Source organism: Bombina bombina, chromosome 6 (assembly GCF_027579735.1).
Source record: "Bombina bombina isolate aBomBom1 chromosome 6, aBomBom1.pri, whole genome shotgun sequence".
Lineage (NCBI taxonomy): Eukaryota > Metazoa > Chordata > Amphibia > Anura > Bombinatoridae > Bombina > Bombina bombina.
In genome coordinates, this window is record NC_069504.1 from 5,521,171 (window position 1) to 5,541,557 (window position 20,387).

The 20,387-nt window shown below is 40.2% G+C and overlaps 1 protein-coding gene across 1 annotated transcript in view; it reads left to right on the forward strand.

The window, feature by feature from the left end:
• Window positions 1–20,387, forward strand: part of LOC128664944 (uncharacterized) — a 57,797-nt gene that overhangs the window by 35,697 nt on the left and 1,713 nt on the right. Inside the window, exons 2-5 of the mRNA XM_053719735.1 lie at window positions 9,501–9,699; window positions 18,479–18,532; window positions 18,708–18,734; window positions 19,107–19,185. Coding sequence (XP_053575710.1) covers window positions 9,546–9,699; window positions 18,479–18,532; window positions 18,708–18,734; window positions 19,107–19,185 — 314 coding nt within the window. The 5' untranslated portion in view covers window positions 9,501–9,545. The remainder of the gene's footprint in view (window positions 1–9,500; window positions 9,700–18,478; window positions 18,533–18,707; window positions 18,735–19,106; window positions 19,186–20,387) is intronic.

The window sequence follows — 20,387 nt, forward strand, 5'->3', positions numbered from 1 at the left end:
GGTTGGTTGGGAGGTGGGTTTTACTGTTGGGGGGGACTTTGTATTTTTTCTACAGGTAAAAGAGATAACGTATAGCAATGCCCTACAAAAGGCCCTTTTAAGGGATATTGGTAGTTTATTGTAGGCTAGGGGGTGTTTTTATTTTGGGGGGCTTTTTATTTTTATAGGGTTATTAGATTAGGTGTAATTGTTTTTATTTTTGATCATTTTGTTTATTATTTTTTGTAAGCTTAGTGTTTTTTATTTTTTGTAATCTAGTGTTTATTATTTTCTGTAATTGTGGATTTTTTATTTTTTTTCGTAGTGTTAGGTTTTTTTTAAATTTGTAATTTAGATTTTTTAATTGGTAGTATTTTTTATTTTATTAGAATAGTTAGGTTAGGTTAATTTATAGTTTAATGTTAGGTTTATTTTTATTTCACAGGTAAGTTTTTATTTATTTAAATATAGTTATATTGTAATTTTAATTTAAAGTTAGGGGGTGTTAGGTTTAGGGGTTAATAGTTTAATTTAGTGTTTTGCAATGTGAAGGCTGGTGGTTTAGGGGTTAATAGGTTTATTTAGTGGCAAAGATGTGGGAGGCCGGAGGTTTAAGGGTTAATAGGTTTATTTTATTGCGGAGATGTGGGAGGCCGAAGGTTTAAGCGTTAATAATTTTATTATAGTGTCGGCAAAATCGGGGAGCAGCGGAATAGGGGTTAATAACCTTACTTAGGTGTCGGCAATGTCGGGAGTGGCAGATTAGGGGTTAATAACTTTATTTAGGTGTCGCCATGTCTGGTGCGGCAGATTAGGGGTTAATAACTTTATTTAGGTGTCGCGATGTCTGGAGCGGCAGATTAGGGGTTAATAACTTTATTTAGGTGTTGCAATGTCTGGAGCGGCAGATTAGGGGTTAATAACTTTATTTAGGTTCGGATATGTCGTGCGGCAGATTAGGGGTTAATAACTTTATTTAGGTGTCGGAGATGTCGTGTGGCAGAGTAGGGGTTAATAACTTTATTTAGGTTCGGAGATGTCGTGTGGCAGAGTAGGGGTTTTTAGATTTGGGGTTTATGTTAGGGTCAATTGAAAACCAGTGTTTCTTTGTATGTTCCTATCTAAATGTAATCAACCTCCAGTTAAAGGGTTATGAAACTTAAGTTTCCAATGTCTTTCTATTATCAAATGAGCTTTGTTCCCCATGATATTCTGTGTAGATATCGAGGTTGGCATCTGGAGCGCTGCATGGCAGGAAATAATGCTGCCCTCTAGTGCTCTGGCAAATGTATAACATTCTTGCAAAACTGCTGCCATATACAGCTACTAAGCTTACGCCCCTGCTGTTCAACAAAAGATACCAAGAAAACAAAGAGCATTTGATAATAGAAGTAAATTAAAAAGTTGTTTAAAATCCACATGCTCTTTCTGAATCATGAAAGAAAAACATTGGGTTTCATAACCCTTTATAACATTTAAACCTCTAAATTTCTGCCTGTTTCAAAGGCTCTATATTGACAGCCTCTTAATCACATGCTTTTGTATTTGCTTTTCACAACAGGAGACTGCTAGTTCATGTGGGCCATATAGATAACATTCGCCTAGATTTTGAGTTTTGTCGGTAAATACTTGCGGAGTTAACGCTCCTTTTTTTTCCAGCGCACCCTTAAGCCAACGCTGGAAAAAAACGCTTCAGTTTTCTGAATGGCTGCGTTAGCCTCAGAAAAGTGAGCGTTGAGCCAAATTTAGCTCCACTTCTACCCTCAATACCAGCGTTGCTTACGGTAGCGTTAAGCTGGAAAAACGTGCTCGTGCACGTTTTCCCCATAGGAAACAATGGGGCTGAGCTGGCTGAAAAAAAACCTAACACCTGCAAAAAAGCAACGTTCAGCTCCTAACGCAGCCCCATTGTTTCCTATGGGGAAATACATTTTATGTCTACACCTAACACCCTAACATGATCCACCGAGTCTAAACACCCCTAACCTTACGTGTGAAACTGGGTAGAGAAAGGCTCTAACTCGGCAGACTACATATATAGCACTCTTGGGGGTTAATATAGGGTATAATTCTAAATAGTATGAAAGACCTTGTTCCTTTAGGCAAAATAGAGTTACTGATGGTCTAGTGAGTTTGCGTGTTCCACGTTAAAACATAACTTTTATTGTGTCAAACTTAATATAAAACACTGGAAATGAATTTAAAAACACACTTAGATGCTAAAGACTCAGTGGTCAGCCTGCTCTTTGTAAGTAGATTCTAGCCAGGTGGGTTCTAGGTTATACTGGAAACCTTCTAGAGTATAATTGCAGCAAGTTAATGAACCTGATGCACACTTATAACAAGAGGTCCTGTAAAAGTTGTGTGTATATCCGTGTAGTGGACCTAACAGAGTAAAATATTCTGTAGTCTTAAATAGTATTAATCTTAATAAGACATTACTTGGTTATACACAACATATACTGTGTATTACAATTTAACCTGTGGTTAATACAGCTCTATTTTATTGTATCACCTTAATACTGTTTGCTGGTGGATAGTATACTTTATATGCTGACATCGGGTGGTAAGATTACCTTGAATCTTATTAAAGATTAAGCCGGTTAAACCGGTTCAAATGGGGTTACTGCTAATCACACCACTCGGTATATAGCCGATGGAGTAGATCTAACTTTACCCATTAATCATTAAATTATATGCCCGTATTGTGTGTCTAATATTTGGTTCCCAGTTTGCCGGTAAAACTATATCTGTGTCGAGTGGCTCTCACAGCTTTGCCCCAAAGCTAGATATACAGATTTAGTATCTTTTAACTATGCTGGTTCTTACACGCTCGATAATCGCTTAACAGACTTAATGTGTAAAAGATACTAAATCTGTATATCTAGCTTTGGGGCAAAGCTGTATACCGAGTGGTGTAATCAGCAGTAACCCCATTTAAACCGGTCTAACCGGCAGTGCAGGAGCGGGCTGAAATTAAACAGCTTTTGTGTTTGAGTGAGCTACACCTAAAACTCTCTATATAATCAGCAAACAGCTCTGTCACCCATTGGCAACAACCGCTATACTACAGTTACAAATTTACATGCAAAATGTGTCTTTATCAGTTATTTAAATTGTAACACAGCATACTTAAAACGGAACGACAGAGCCGTAAATGAGTAGTAATAGCGTGTATGATATTTATTAATGAGAATTAACACTGCCTGGAAAACACGGTATACAAAGTGCACATTTATACCAATTTAAAGATCACCTCTCTTATCCATCTGATAATAACGGTTCACGTTATAACTATAAGTTTATAAGCTGTTGATATGTGGATTATTAACCTATCAGTAAATCTGACATTTAGAATGAATGCATTGGGTTAAAATTGCTGACTACAGCACCATTAACTTCTTTAATAAGATTCAAGGTAATCTTACCACCCTATGTCAGCATATAAAGTATACTATCCACCAGCAAACAGTATTAAGGTGATACAACAAAAATAGAGCTGTATTAACCTCAGGTTAAATTGTAATACACAGTATATGTTGTGTATAACCAAGTAATGTCTTATTAAGATTAATACTATTTAAGACTACAGAATATTTTACTCTGTTAGGTCCACTACACGGATATACACACAACTTTTACAGGACCTCTTGTTATAAGTGTGCATCAGGTTCATTAACTTGCTGCAATTATACTCTAGAAGGTTTCCAGCATAACCTAGAACCCACCTGGCTAGAATCTACTTACAAAGAGCAGGCTGACCACTGAGTCTTTAGCATCTAAGTGTGTTTTTAAATTTATTTCCAGTGTTTTATATTAAGTTTGACACAATAAAAGTTATGTTTTAACGTGGAACACGCAAACTCACTAGACCATCAGTAACTCTATTTTGCCTAAAGGAACAAGGTCTTTCATACTATTCAGAATTATACCCTATATTAACCCCCAAGAGTGCTATATATGTAGTCTGCCGAGTTAGAGCCTTTCTCTACCCAGTTTCACATGTTGAAAACTACATAGCACCTTTAGCAGTCCATATTTTCATAGGGGAATTATCCCCACATATATTAAGGATAAATTGGGGCTAAATAGGGAATTAGAAATATTTAAGCCACATTAGGCTAAGTAGTGCCGTTGATACCCCCTACCCCTAACCTTACACTTATTAACCCCTAATCTGCGCCCCCTCTATCGCTGACACCTACATTATATTATTAACCCCTAATCTGCTGCTCCGGACACCGCCGCCACCTACATTATAGCTATGAACCCCTAATCTGCTGTCCCTAACATCGCAGACACCTATATTATATTTATTAACCCCTAATCTGTCCCCCCAACGTCGCCACCACCTACCTACACTTATTAACCCCTAGTCTGCCGACCGGACATCGCCACCTCTATAATAAATGTATTAACCCCTAAACCGCTGCACTCCCGCCTCGCAAACACTATAATAAATTTTATTAACCCCTAACCCTAACATCACCACCACCTACCTACAATTATTAACCCCTAATCTGCCGCCCCCAATGTCGCCGCTACTATAATAAAGTTATTAACCCCTAAACCTAAGTCTAACCCTAACACCCCCCTAAGTTAAATATAATTTAAATAACTCTAAATACATTTACTATAAATAAATACATTATTCCTATTTAAAAATAAATACTTACCTATAAAATAAACCCTAATATAGCTACAATATAACTGTTAGTTACATTGTAGCTATTTTAGGATTTATATTTATTTTACAGGCAACTTTGTATTTATTTTAACTAGGTACAATAGCTATTAAATAGTTAATAACTATTTAATAGCTACCTAGTTAAAATAATTACAAAATTACCTGTAAAATAAATCCTAACCTAAGTTACAAATACACCTAACACTACACTATCAATAAATTAATTAAATAAATTACCTACAATGATCTAAACTAAAATACAATTAAATAAACTAAACTATATTACCAAAAAAAACAAACACTAAATTACAAAAAATACAAAAATATTACAAGAATTTTAATCTAATTACACCTAATCTAAGCCCCCAAATAAAATAAAAAAGCACCCAAAATAATAAAATTCCCTACCCTATACTAAATTACAAAAGTAATCAGCTCTTTTACCAGTCCTTAAAAGGGCTTTTTGCGGGGCATTGCCCCAAAGTAATCAGCTCTTTTACCTGTAAAATAAAATACAAGACCCCCCCCCAACATTACAACCTACCACCCACACACCCCTACTCTAAAACCCACCCGATCCCCCCTTAAAAAAACCTAACACTACCCCATTGAAGATCACCCTACCTTGAGCCGTGTTCACCCAGCGGGGCACCGATGGGCCAGAATAGGACATCCGATCGGGGCAGAAGAGGTCCTCCATCCAGCAGAAGTTTTCATCCAAGCGGCATCTTCTATCTTCATCCATCCGACGCGGAGCGGGTCCATCTTCAAGACATCCGACGCGGAGCATCCTCTTCTTCCTGACGACTAACGATGAATGAAGGTTCCTTTAAATGACATCATCCAAGATGGCGTCCCTCCAATTCCTATAGGCTGATAGGATTCTACCAGCCAATCGGAATTAAGGTAGGAAAAATCCGATTGGCTGATGTAAATCAGCCAATCAGATTGAAGTTCAATCCGATTGGTTGATTGGATCAGCCAATAGAATTCGAGGTCAATTCTATTGGCTGATCCAATCAGCCAATCGGATTGAACTTCAATCCGATTGGCTGATTACATCAGCCAATCGGATTTTTCCTACCTTAATTCCGATTGGCTGATAGAATCCTATCAGCCAATCGGATTTTGAGGGACGCCATCTTGGATGATGTCATTTAAAGGAGCCTTCATTTGTCGTTAGTCGTCGGGAAGAAGAGGATGCTCCGCGTCGGATGTCTTGAAGATGGACCCGCTCCGCGCCGGATGGATGAAGATAGAAGATGCCGCTTGGTTGAAAACTTCTGCTGGATGGAGGACCTCTTCTGCCCCGATCGGATGAAGACTTCTGCCGCTCCGGATGTCCTATTCTGGCCCATCGGTGCCCGGCTGGGTGAACACGGCTCAAGGTAGGGTGATCTTCAATGGGGTAGTGTTAGGTTTTTTAAGGGGGGATTGGGTGGGTTTTAGAGTAGGGGTGTGTGGGTGGTGGGTTGTAATGTTGGGGGGGTCTTGTATTTTATTTTACAGGTAAAAGAGCTGATTACTTTGGGGCAATGCCCCGCAAAAAGCCCTTTTAAGGGCTGGTAAAAGAGCTGATTACTTTTGTAATTTAGTATAGGGTAGGGAATTTTATTATTTTGGGGGGCTTTTTTATTTTATTAGGGGGCTTAAATTAGGTGTAATTAGATTAAAATTCTTGTAATATTTTTTATTTTTTGTAATTTAGTGTTTGTTTTTGGTAATATAGTTTAGTTTATTTAATTGTATTTTAGTTTAGATCATTATAGGTAATTTATTTAATTAATTTATTGATAGTGTAGTGTTAGGTGTATTTGTAAGTTAGTTTAGGATTTATTTTACAGGTAATTTTGTAATTATTTTAACTAGGTAGCTATTAAATAGTTATTAACTATTTAATAGCTATTGTACCTAGTTAAAATAAATACAAAGTTGCCTGTAAAATAAATATAAATCCTAAAATAGCTACAATGTAACTAATAGTTATATTGTAGCTATATTAGGGTTTATTTTATAGGTAAGTATTTATTTTTAAATAGGAATAATTTATTTAATTATAGTAAATTTATTTAAATTATATTTAATTTAGGGGGTGTTAGGGTTAGGGTTAGACTTAGGTTTAGGGGTTAATAACTTTATTATAGTAGCGGCGACGTTGGGGCGGCAGATTAGGGGTTAATAATTGTAGGTAGGTTGCGGCGACGTTGGGAGGGCAGATTAGGGGTTAATAAAATTTATTATAGTGTTTGCGAGGCGGGAGTGCGGCGGTTTAGGGGTTAATAAGTGTCCGGTCAGCAGATTAGGGGTTAATAAGTGTAGTTAGATGGCGGCGATGTTGGGGGGGCAGATTAGGGGTTAATAAATATAATATAGGTGTCGGCGATGTTAGGGACAGCAGATTAGGGGTTCATAGCTATAATGTAGGTGGTGGCGGTGTCCGGAGCGGCAGATTAGGGGTTAAATAATTTTATTATAGTGTTTGCGATGTGGGGGGGCCTCGGTTTAGGGGTTCATAGGTAGTTTATGGGTGTTAGTGTACTTTGTAGCACTTTAGTTAAGAGCTTTATGTTCCGGCGTTAGCCCATAAAACTCTTAACTACTGACTTTTACATGCGGTAGGAGTCTTGGAGGTAGAGGCTGTACCGCTCACTTCTTCCAAGACTCGTAATACCGGCGTTAGGCAAATCCCATTAAAAAGATAGAATACGCAATTGACGTAAGGGGATTTGCGGTAGCCAAAAGTTGCGGAAGAAAAGTGAGCGGTACACCTGTACCTGCCATACTCGTAAAACCAGCGGGCGTTAAAAAGCAGCGTTAGGACCCCTTAATGCTGCTTTTTAAGGCTAACGCAGAACTCAAAATCTAGGCGATAGTGTTCACGCCCGGGAAGTTATTTAAGAGTTAGCACAACATAGTACTAATTGCAAGTCAATAGATAATAAATACAAAGTCATGTGATCAGGGGGCTGTCAGAAGATGCTTAGATACAAGGTAATCATAGGGGTAAAAAGTATATTAATATAACTGTGTTGGTTATGCAAAACTGGGGAATGGGTAATAAAGGGATTATCTATCTTTTAAAACAATAAAAATTCTATTGTGGGCTGTCCCTTTTAACCAATTTCTGACAGTAACATTTTTGTAATACAGCTTCACAGCACACTAAATCATCTCTAACGCTCAACCTTTTGGCTACTGGATTTCTCTATCATGTGTTGTAGACATAACAGGCCATTCAATATTATTTTCCCTTTTTCAGAAAGTTTGTGTAGGGCCCAGCATGGGCCTGTAGCAGGCTAAGGGTTAAGGCTGCAGGAAAGTGGGATAGGAGATAGAGGGTTGGTTCTAGGTGCAACAATGTTGCAGGTTAGGGTAGGCCCCTCCTTACCTGGTAAAAAGCTGATGTTCCCCTTCCAACTTCCTCTTCTCCAACATCCTCTTCTCCATGTAGATGGGGATGACAATGTGAATTTTGTTCAAGAATCTCAACTAGTGAGAGAGGAAATGCAGGCTCCTTTAATGGATTTGCAGCAGCCTCAGCAGTTTTTTAACCCTAACCAGATTGCAAATTTATTTCAGGCTGTGCCACCTTCTGAGGTACCTGCTGTATCTAATTTTCTAACTTCAATTGCAGCAGCAATGTCTAGTACTGGTTTTTTGCAGGCCCCATCACTCAAATTAACCCCATAACTAATCTGGTACAGCAGCAAACCGGATTGTTGCAGGCCCCTATGGACACAGGCATTGATCCGGCTCAGCAGCAAATTGGGCCTGGCCTTGGCAGGATACCCAATATTGCGCAAGAAACTCCGACCGCCACACCACCAAATTTTGAATTACCCCCTCAGGTTCCTGGGCCCGGCCGTGTTATTATCCCACATATTCAAAATATTTCTACCGCCACACCACCAATCCTTTCACTCCCCCCTCCGGTCCCTAACTTGATACTCCCCTCTGTGGTGGAGCCCACGATCGCTGGGCCTGGTCCTCTACTGGAGCCTCCGGTAACTCGATCGCAGGCTTCGGGGCCTACTTCCGGTGGCGCAGTACCTTCAGCCGCGTCACCGGAAGTATGCGGGGTCACTTCCGGTGCAGCCATTTCACAAGTCGGCAGCACCGGAGTAAGAACGGTCCCTCAGGAGCTCCAAGGTGAGCACGATGAGGGAACGTTGATTGCGGGGAGGGACTTGGTAAGCTGGGAAGGAGGGCATTAGGCCTCAAACATGCACAGGCAATTATCTGGAAGGAGTGTGAGGAGAAGAAAAGGCAGGGGGCCAAACGTGAAGCAGAATACAGGGCGGATTAAGAAAAATACTAACATTGCACGTAGGGGTTATATAAGAAACGGCGGACCTATGCGCCCTATGAACAGGGGTTACAGACCTCTGGAATTCACACAGTTTAGTGATGCTGGCACTGGGTTTACAGTTAACCATTTAGGCGGTGTGATTGTAAATGAGCAGCAATCTGCTTTACATAATGCTGGTTTGAGTGATGTGACTGGGAATGATCAGCAACCTGCTTTACATAATGCTGGATTGAGTGTTGCAGGAAGTTTGAATGCTGCTGCAGGGATGAATGCTGCAGAATTGAGTATGGATTTGGGCAGGCAAGGGGGGACCTCTAATATCACAGGGAGTATATCTGATGCTGCAATAGTGAATCCTTTGTTAGGCAGGCAGGGGGGAGTTAATATTAATCAAAATTCTGTGCTGACAGTAATAATACAGAAGTTAGTTGTAACAGACAAGATTCACCTTCATCCCTAATTACTAATGTAACTCCATCCTCAATCAATTTCTAAAGTGCTCGCGATTTGATTACTCTTTTGCAGGAAGTACTAGGTGCAGCCCCTGCGACATCTGACCGACCGGTCAACATGAGTGCAGCGGACACAGGTATTCCAGGATCATCCGGGGAGCAGTCAGTATCCGTTCCACAGCATGGACTTCCACATGGTGATGGTCACATTATTCCGATTGCACAGCCTGGACTTCCACATAGTGTTGGTCAGAGTCATCCGATTGCACATGGTGAGTGTAATGTTTTTACACATGATCAGCAAGACACTTCTGATACCTCACACACAGATACTGACTCTGATAGCGACACATCCTTAGGATTGCAGGGTAAGGGTCAAAAGAAAATGTTCCGCATGATTAAAATTTTTTTAAGAGAGGGCGTAGGCGCATCAAAAGATAAAACAAAAGATAAAACTGCTTCTGCTGTTTTAAACCCCCCCTCCACAGGTAAATACCAATACGGCTTTGGTCACATTACCCCTAACTGAGCAATCTCTGAGAGAAGGGCGGCTTTATACGGGGATGCAAGCCCAGGGGAAATTTATTCTTTACATGCACATTTGCGCAAAAAGATTGTGAAAAGAATTCACCAGGGAAAATATATTAATATTTTTGATTTGTCTGTAGAGGCGTATAGGCAAAAGGAAAAAAGCGCAGACAGAACAGGCCCTAACAAATTCAAGCGCCCAGACTCATTTGACGAATGGCTGCAGTGTTTTAGGGTTTTCTCTTCATGCTATTTGGAGAAGTACCCTTCTCAGAATTTAGCTATATTAAAATACACTGACACCATACACTGGATACAGCGTAATCGTAGTGAAGGTGTGTGGAGAGAATATGACTTTCGGAGAAAAATGGCAGGCAATCCTTCGCTAACTTTTGATTGCACTAATAATCAATTGTGGCAGCGTATGGACCCCCAAGGGGTGGCTGCGGCTTCCTCGGCAAATCAGCAGCCCTTTCGGAATGCCAGATTTAGGAAAAGGGGTGGTGCCTGTTGGGCATACCAGGAAAAGAAGTGTGATAAGGGCAGCGCATGCACTTTCAGACACTCCTACAAATTCTGCTCAGGGTCACCCCGGGGAAGCGAATGTACAAGAAGAAAAGATAGTGGCAACGGCAGTAGAGCATCCAATTCACTCATGGGTCAGAAGGGCAGACACCCCGGTGAGGGTCCACATGCTTAAACCCTGGCTGCTGGCCTATCCAGACCAAGACACAGTCAGAATGTTATGGGAGGGGTTTTCCTTTGGCTTTAAAATTCCAATTTTTCAAAAAGTTCAGGGAGCGCGCTTTCAAAGGAACTTAATTTCAGCCTACCAGCATCTGGAAGCGGTATTAGAGAAAATTCATAAAGAAGTATCCCTGGGCCGCATGGCTGTCCCATTTTCTTACCCCCCCCCCACTTAAAAATTTGACCATTTCACCTCTAGGGGTGGTTCCCAAGAAAGACTCTGGAACATTTCGCCTCATACAGCACCTTTCATACCCAAAAGGTAGTTCAGTTAATGAAGCTATTGACCCTCAGCTCAGCTTTGTGCAGTATCAATCATTTGATAGCGCATTAGACCTGGTTAGACGGGCAGGGAAGGGGGCTCTACTGGCGAAGTTAGATGTCGAGTCTGCCTTCCGTTTATTGCCGCTCCACCCTTCGGCCTTCCCACTCATGGGGTGCAAGTTTCACGGTTTGTACTATGTGGATCGTTGTCTGCTCTCTATCATGCGCCCTTTTTGAGGCCTTTAGCACTTTTTTTCACTGGGTAGTGGCCAGTTATACCGGCAGTGATTCAGTGGCACATTACCTTGATGATACCCTTCTCGTGGGGGGGACAGATTCGGGTGAATGCTTACGTTTAATGAACAGCATGCGCGAGATTATGGCCCAGTTTGGGGTACCTCTGGCTGAGGACAAAATACAAGGTCCCACGTTGTGCTTAGTCTTTCTGGGCATTGAAATAGACACAGTGGCTATGGTTTGTAGATTAGCCACTGATAAAATTGAGGCGATGTTGGAGGCAGTTCGAGCAGCTGTTTCCAAAGGTTTTCTATTGTTAAAACAGTTGCAATCCTTGCTAGGGCTCTTCAACTTTGCTTGCAAAGTCATCCCTATGGGTAGAATCTTTAACTGTAGGTTAGAAAGACAACTTCGTGACAGAGAAAAACTTACTCAAAGGATCATGCTCACAGTTGACCTTCTGGCAGATCTAAGTGTTTGGGAGATTTTTCTAAAAAGTTTTAATGGCGTGCGAGTGTGGCGATCAGAACCAATATCCAGTCAACTCTTGCACCTTTTCACAGATGCGGCGGGGTCACATGGCTATGGGGCTTACTTCCAGGGGGAGTGGAGTGGAGAGCGATGGCCGGCTACTTGGCCTGCTCTGGGCCTTACCCACAATTTAACCCTCCTGGAACTGTTTCCCATAGTCCTGTCAATTGAACTCTGGGGTATGCAATTCTCAAACAAGACAATTGTTTTCTGGATGGACAACACCAGTGTCGTATACACGATCAATAACCTGTCCGCCACCTCAGCGGTGGTGGTGACGTTGCTGTGACACTTGGTGTTGCGTTGTCTGGAATTCAATATACAGTTCCAAGCAAGACATGTTTCCGGAGTTAATAATGTGGTGGCAGATGCATTGTCTAGATTTGAGTGGGACACCTTTAAATGTTTAGTTCCTCCCGAATCACCAGTGGGTTTACGTTGTCCTGCTTTCCTTTGGCAGCTGGTCATTTCTGGTTAGCTCTGTTGCCCTTGGTGCGCTCCTCCTTAGCCCCCTCCATGTGGAGCATTTATTTGAAGCTTTGGAATGAATGGGACCAGTTCTGTCTGTCCAGGGGCGTAGAAGCTGCCCAGGGGAATCAGGCATTTTTGTGCAACTGGTTGGTGAGTCTTAACACCTTAGGCACGCGTCAGAGAGCCATACAATCAAAATTGGCTGATTTATCATTTTTTTACAGTGCATTGAATTTACCAGACCCCACAAACTCCTTTTTCATTCGTCAGGTGGTTAAAGGGTGGGGTAGGGTTCAGCCTCGGCAACCTGATACTCGCAAACGCATCACTGAAGAGCGTCTTGATAGGCTGTTACAAGCACTTGATAGCACATGCTCCTCCCCATTTGAGGCCTTGCTGTTTAAGTCCGCGTTTGTGCTGGCTTTTGCGGCGGCCCTCCGCATAAGTGAATTAGTCGCCCCCTCTAAACAGTCAGTAGGTTTGGGAGTTCAGCTGGAGCACGTTAGAGCCGCAGTTGACTCCCTCCTTCTCTTTATCCCACGCTCAAAAACAGACCAGTCAGGTAGAGGCACTTGGCTCCACATTACACCTAGGCCGGGTAGCATTTCATGTCCTATAGTGGTAATTAACGCTTACTTGTCTTGTAGGCCCCAGTTGCCAGGCCAGTTCTTAATTCATGCAGATGGGAAATCTCTGTCCAAATACCAATTCAGAAAGGTCTTCAAGCACGCAGCTCTCAAAGCAGGCCTGGATAACAGTAAAATTGCGCCTCATTCATTTCGCATTGGGGCAGCGACGCAAGCAGCAAGCGTACGCTATTCAGGCGATGACATCAAGCGGCTGGGGTGGTGGCGATCAAATTGCTTTAAAAAATATGTCCGTCCGCTTGTTTGAATTACATTTGTGTATACGCATACTAAACTATTTGTCTCCACAGAAGTACACCCCGGAGCGAAGCGGATATGGATTGTGAGTCATTCCTTCATCCACTGGGCCTCAATTCATTGCTCCTCCCTTCCCTTGGGCCAGAATCTAGGGTTCCCCTCAAACAAAGCCTCTGTTAGGTGGTTAGGGAATAGGGGAATGTGCTGGCCTCAACTTGCGGAGGTAATCTCTGGGGCCTTCTTAAGATGGGGGAAACCACACCTCCTTGTCCTTCATCTGGGGGGTAATGATGTGGGGTCTGTCCCAGTACTGCAATTAATTAAGATTATGCAGTCGGATATCAGCTGGCTGCATACACGGATCCCTGGGGTAGTGGTTGGGTGGTCGAACATAGCTCCCCGCCTTCATTGGAGGCATATGTCGGCCCATCTCAGCCGACAGAACCGAACTCTACAGAAGAGACAAAGTCCATTTATCAGATGTAGAGCTAGATACCTTCATTAAGGACATCCAAAGAGCTATTTCACCCTTCCTGTAAGTCGGGTCGTGGTGGTGGTGCCAAGAGCATTGATGATGCTTCTTGTGGTGGGAAGTCTCGGCCTTGTTGCGCAGGAAAAGGTCGCTAGGGGTGAGTGATGGCCAGAAAGGAGAGGGGTGGTAGGCCTCATGTGCACGTGAGGTAACCCCCCTCTCTCCCCATTGGGGGATGGTCACGTGATCTCAACAACCACTCAGCGTCATTTCCTTTTGAGCAGAGACCCCTCTGCTGCTTGTTTCCGTTGGGCCATTGACCTCCTTGCTGTTCTGGGCCTTATTTAGCTCTATGTCACCATTTTGGTTACTGTTGGCTATAAAATAATAAAGTTTAAAAGTTTAATAAAAATTTGACCTGTAATGGTCAAAATGTTCCCACTAAGAAGTTGTCTGTGTTTTATTTATTATTTCACATGTTTTAAGTTATAGTGAGTAAGTTAAAGTTAAGGTGTATCCCCTTCACTCCTGGAAATGCCCCGGTAAGCATTTAATCCCTTAAGTTCGTGTAGGGCCCAGCATGGGCCTGTAGCAGGCTAAGGGTTACGGCTGCAGGAAAGTGGGATAGGAGATAGAGGGTTGTTTCTAGGTGCAACAATGTTGCAGGTTAAGGTAGGCCCCTCCTTACCTGGTAAAAAACTGATGTTCCCCTTCCAACTTCCTCTTCTCCATACGATCCAGGCTGTGAAGTGTTTTTCCCTCCCTCCCAAAACCCCTTTGTTTTTATCAATTGCGGCTCTCATGCAAATGGCAGGGCTATGGCTAATCAACCTAAGCCTAAGATAAGTCCATAGCGGTAAGGTTTATAATCTCCCATCTCTGACTATGCGGCTCGAGTGGCTTGGTAGCTGAGAATCCTTACTTCAGGTGGAGATTGAAAAATACACCCTGGCTGCGGGAGGTCTCGGCCCTGTTGCGCAGGAAAAGGTCGCTAGGGGTGAGTGATGGCCAGAAAGGGGAGGGGTGGTAGGCCTCATGTGCACGTGAGGTAACCCCACTCTCTCCCCATTGGGGATGGTCACGTGATCTCTGCAACCCCTCAGCATCATTTCCTTTTGAGCAGAGACCCCTCTGATGCTTGCTTCCGTTGGGCCGTTGACCTCCTTGCTGTTCTGGGCCTTATTTAGCTCTAGCCACCATTTTGGTTACTGTTGGCTAAAAAAAAATAAAGTTTAAAAGTTTAATAAAAATTTGACCTGTGACGGTCAAAATTTTCCCACTAAGAAGTTGTCTGTGTTGTTTTAAGCTATAGTGAGTAAGTTAAAGTTAAGGTGTATCCCCTTCACTCCTGGAAACGCATCAGTAAGCATTTAATCCCTTAGGGAAGATAAAGTTTATTTTTGCAAAATTTGAAGATTTATGGCCAAGCTTTTCAAATGTATCTGTGTGACAACAGCACCACCTGTAGGTTACAAATAAACAATTCACTCGAAAAAAATTTGAACTTTTCAGATTTAACACCTCTGACTTCTTTTATTTTCAGTATTAAAGTGTTTGTTGATACTCAGTTAACATGTTAATTACCATTAAATACAAAGTTAGAAATATTGCTCAAATCACACATTTAAATTTTTAAGCTTATACAATATCTCCCTAGATTTTAGTAACTGGGACAGGAGGGTTGGTGGCAAAGTCAAGATGTTCTGGAGATGCAGAAGTAGGAGTCACAAGTGTCTTTGTATTGTTGGGCAGTCTGTGGGCGTGGCTTGGTAATTCCAGGGAGGAGCCAGGGTATGAGAATGTTAATTTATGATTGCAATGAGGTGTTTGAACATTTAAAACATTTTTTTACAAATAATTAACATTTTATACTACAATCCCAAAGTGTTTAATGTCCCTTTAAAGGTTTACTCCAGAATTTGTATTGTTTAAAAAGATAGATAATCCCTTTATTATCCATTCACCAGTTTTGTTTAACCAACACTGTTACTTAATATACGTTTTACCTTTGTGATTACCTTGTATCTAAGCATCTTCTGACAGCCCCCTAATTTAAGTTCTTTTGATAGACTTGCATTTTACCCAATCAATGCTGACGCATAATAACTCCACAGGAGTGAGCACAATATATATTTATGTATATATATAGTTATATATAAATACATACAGTAGATATGTCAAACAGTCAGTTATATACCATATCCCTTTAAAACACTTTTTAATACATTTATTTCAATACCAAACATAAACTTTATATTTAATACATATGTAGATGTTTTTTTATACTTTTATTCTAGCCCTGACCATTTACATTAGGTCTAAAGTCTCACTAATTTTTGAGCTCAAGCCTACCAAATAAGTTACAATTTGTAATATGAGGGATGTTTATCACGGCCTTTCTATATATTGTAAGTATAAAGTACACTAAAGAGATTTTGGCCATGCTAAACATGGTAATTATTTTTTACCGTGCACCTGTAATACCAGATTGTGTGCTAGTCTTATCGTGGGCCTGCAATATTGATATAGCGCACCCTGAGCTATCAGTGGGTCATTGTTATTTCTGATTTTTCGCTGGAGCTGCAAAAGTAAGTGTAGAGGAGCGCATGTAGCCCTAAGGCCGCCAGTTAGCCAGTATTAAAGACTGCTGTAGCCAAGGATTTTACCAAATATGAGTTGGGTTATACTTGTCTCTCTAATTTGTAAATTATACAAATACCAAATGGAAGGACAGCAGACTGGAAATGCTAACTTGCTGCTGAGAAACCAAGAACTGCATTTGTTATGGGGATGTGAAATAAGCATCCATAAGATCTAGTCACAGAAGATATGTATCCTGTGTTATTAGATTGATTAGAAGCAGAAGAGACCTAGGGGTCGAATTATCAATCTCTGAATGGAGCTTGATGCCTCGTGTTTCTGGCGAGCCTGAAGGCTCATGCGGAAACAGGGGTATTTGGCCCCATTCGGGCCATGATAAATCGACCCCTTAATATTGAACTTGAAGATAAGGAGTTGTTCAGGGCCCTGAGATCCATCACAGCCCCCATGAACTATCCTTGTTTATAATGTTGCTTTCTAACCTGTGACAGACTGAAAACATTACAAAAACGCATGATTGACAAGCCTTCATCTCATGAAATCGGTTGTATGAGAGCAGTGGACCTTGATGTACAAGACATTGTTTGTGCAATGATAAATTCCAGCAGTGAATGATGCTTCTCTCCCTGTGTATGCAGGCGGACATGTTACCCTACTTGGGAATCTTTCTACCCACAGTTTACTAAACAGGGCCCTCAGTATCAATTCAGAGGGCAGTATTTTTGTTACCATTTTAAAGAAGCTGAGGATAATGTGACTATTAATACATACAGAAAGAGAAACGCTCTCTATAAGCGCTCAATAACTTATTCTATGGCGATTTACAACCTAGGAGCAGCCTCTTAACCCAATTCTGCTTTTCACAGAGGAGAACTTTTGTGAAGTATATCAGACTGATCCCGCCTAACAAAGTCAGTCCAGCCTGAAATACAAAACAGAAAAAGAAGTGCTCTCTAAGGAACAAACAACAGCTCAATAGCTTGTGATTATTACCAGTGTATAGATACTTAGCATCACAATGTATTGTAGCATATGTATTATTATAAAAACTATAAAATTATACCCTATAATAAAATATAGATAATATTCCTTGACATATTAATATCATTTTACAGAACAAGGGATTAGAAAACCCCATACTATTATAAAAAACAGATTCATAATTATCAGAGGGTAAATCTGTTTGGTCAGATGTTGCCAAAGGAAATGATGTCACAATATCACAACTTCACACAATACAACAGTGACATCACACACTCTATACCTCAGCTGCAGCCAGTCAGCACAGTCATTTTCTGTGAGAGTGGACTACAGCTAACATGGCTTGTTTCTACTTGGCGATTTATATATTTCTTTATATATTCCAAACTGTCTTGGGTACACCTGTGAGCACCCCGCAAGGTAAAGTATATATCCTTCATCACTAATGACTAGTTTGTTATAGATAATCTCTTCCGGTAGGCTGTACTGTCTGATGTGTCTCCTCGCTACAGAGGGTTAATTAACTAATATGGGGGTCAATTACAATCTTTTAGCAAAATGTATATAATATTTTTATACAGAAAACCACATTTGAAGTCTGTTGGGACTTTTTTTAGATATGAAATTTCATACATTTTTCTACACGATTGTGATTGACTCCATTATGTTTTATTGCTTTGGTTTATTGACATCACAGAAGTGGTTGCTATATTAAACAGCTATACAGTTAATTCACTACAGAGTGTGCAATTAAATAGGCAAATATTACCAATATATATTTGTGTGGGGGAAGTAAAGAATGGATGGAAAAGTATTAGGTTTAAAAAAAAACAAAAAATTATGCCATGATTATTCAAAAAGTTTATCAGGATGTCAATAAAATTCAGTTTGGGAAACTTTATTTGTCCGGGGAAAATCATATAAGGTGTCAGGCAACATGATCTATCACAGCTCTCAGATCTTTGTGTCACACAGAATTAGAGTTTAGGGTTAACAGACACCAAAATGCTCATTAGGTATTTCTTGGATTATAAACTCACTACATCTTAACGTCACCTTTATCTACTGGCTACACAGACTGCAGATCATAAGAGTTGTTTTATTATTGTGTTATATTTATATTGTTCTTGAGGTTTCACAGACATAAAAATAAATCAGGGATGTCACATAACTTGGCTTGGATGTCAGCATTATCTACTTGTGTACCAACTGATAAGGAATTTCACAAAGACCCTGGCGCATGTGCACTATTTACTTATATAGTTATGTAGGACATTCATTGTGTGATGTTAGAACTACAGCAAAAATAGTTCTTTTATTTGTCTTTGTACATAGGGATGACTCTGGGACCAATGAATAGTGAGGCATTCAAGACTGCATTAGCAAATGGTAAGGATATAATACTAGTCAGCCTAATGATTTATTCTGTGTTTACAGGCTGTATAGTTTAAATGCATTATTTAATAATTGTGTTAGATTTAGAGAGTTTGGTAATAATTATAAAAAATCTGAATAACAAGCATTTATTTTATATACTTCTAAATTTTATTATCATTTTTTACAGGATTTCTGGCTGGGCTGAATAATTCAGGTAAGTGAATAAAAAAACTTTTATTAAAATAAAATTGTAGAATAACTCTCATACACATCTAGTTATGTGCCCTGTAAATTATACTACAGTTATAGTAATATACTAACTGGTAGATAATACTCCAGTGACCCTTTAACTATAACTCCTGGCTGTCACTGCAGTCATTTACAGATTCTAATTCATATGATGTCATCATTACCTCACAAACAGCTTGATACATAGGTGTCATTTATTAACACAACACTTGTTAAACACATGGCCTGCTAAAGGTAGAAGATATAATGTGCCACGTTTATTTAATTGTACTTAATAATGATCTCAATACTGGTAAAGTCTATTAATAATAATGTTTTACCTGCTGTTTCTTTACAGTATACGTATTTGCTGGTGTGGGAGTCTTTGCCCTCGTAATTATTATAATTGGAGGATGGGCGCTTAGGAAGAACATCCGGTAAGTTACAGGGAGCTGCCTCCCATAATAAACTCATCTATACAATTTAGCCGTATTGTTTATATATTTATATTAGTATTTACAATACATCTGTGCAGCCCACTAAAGTCACAAGACAACAGAAATGCTGTGACATATTAAAGGGACAGTATACACTCATTTTCATATAACTGCATGTAATAGACACTACTATAAAGAACAAGATGCACAGATACTGATATAAAAATTCAGTATAAAACGGTTTAAAAACTTACTTAGAAGCTGTCAGTTTGGCTCTGTTGAAAAGGTAGCTGGAAAGCCCACTGCAAGTGGCAAATAAGACACTCCCCCCCTCCCCCTTCTTTTGCATATGAAAAGACCCTTTACACAAACAGGAGCAAGCTGGAGTAGGTAGTCGAGCGTATTCACATAAAACTTTGGGGCTTGGTTAGGAGTCTGAAAATCAGAGCAATGTTATTTAAAAATAAGCAAAACTATACATTAATTTTAAAAAAAAAAAACTTTATGGGCTATATAAATAGATCATCTACAAAACATTTATGCAAAGAAAAAATTAGTGTATAATGTCCCTTTAAAGGGACATTACACTGCTGGGTGCAGCTACACTTATGTATGTTGTTTGTCTATATCACAAACTAATCTTAAATATAGAAAAATATATTTTCCACTTTTACATTTTTATTTGTTCAACTTTGTTTTTTTTGCAAAACAAGTCAGCACCATCAGAGAGGCTGCTGGGTACAAATTTTTACACACACTAAGACGGTTTAGCATCCTCCCCTGGTAGTTGTTGTCACATTCTTTTTTCTTATGTTTATATTTATATAATTGCTGCTTTTATACTCACAATTGATATAAAATGTAAAATATTTTACTAAATTGTGATAATAAATGTAATTCTGTGATTCATATAGAAACTAATTTACATAACACCTTTCCTAGACCATTTTGGTGGGTATAAAATAACTCATCTGCGCTACAGATTGTGGATAGAACAAGCTTTTCACTGTGTAACACTGATCACAGATCATGCCAAGGCAGGTTCAGCCGAGCTGTAATCATGCCCACCTCACTGTTGCCTTACATTGGTATGAAGCTGAGGCGCTGCCATCTGCTGGTCATGAGGCTGTGCTACACCAGTGCCCCTCTATTAAATCCTCAGTAACATCAGTAATTATGTGCTGCATGTCACATGATTTACA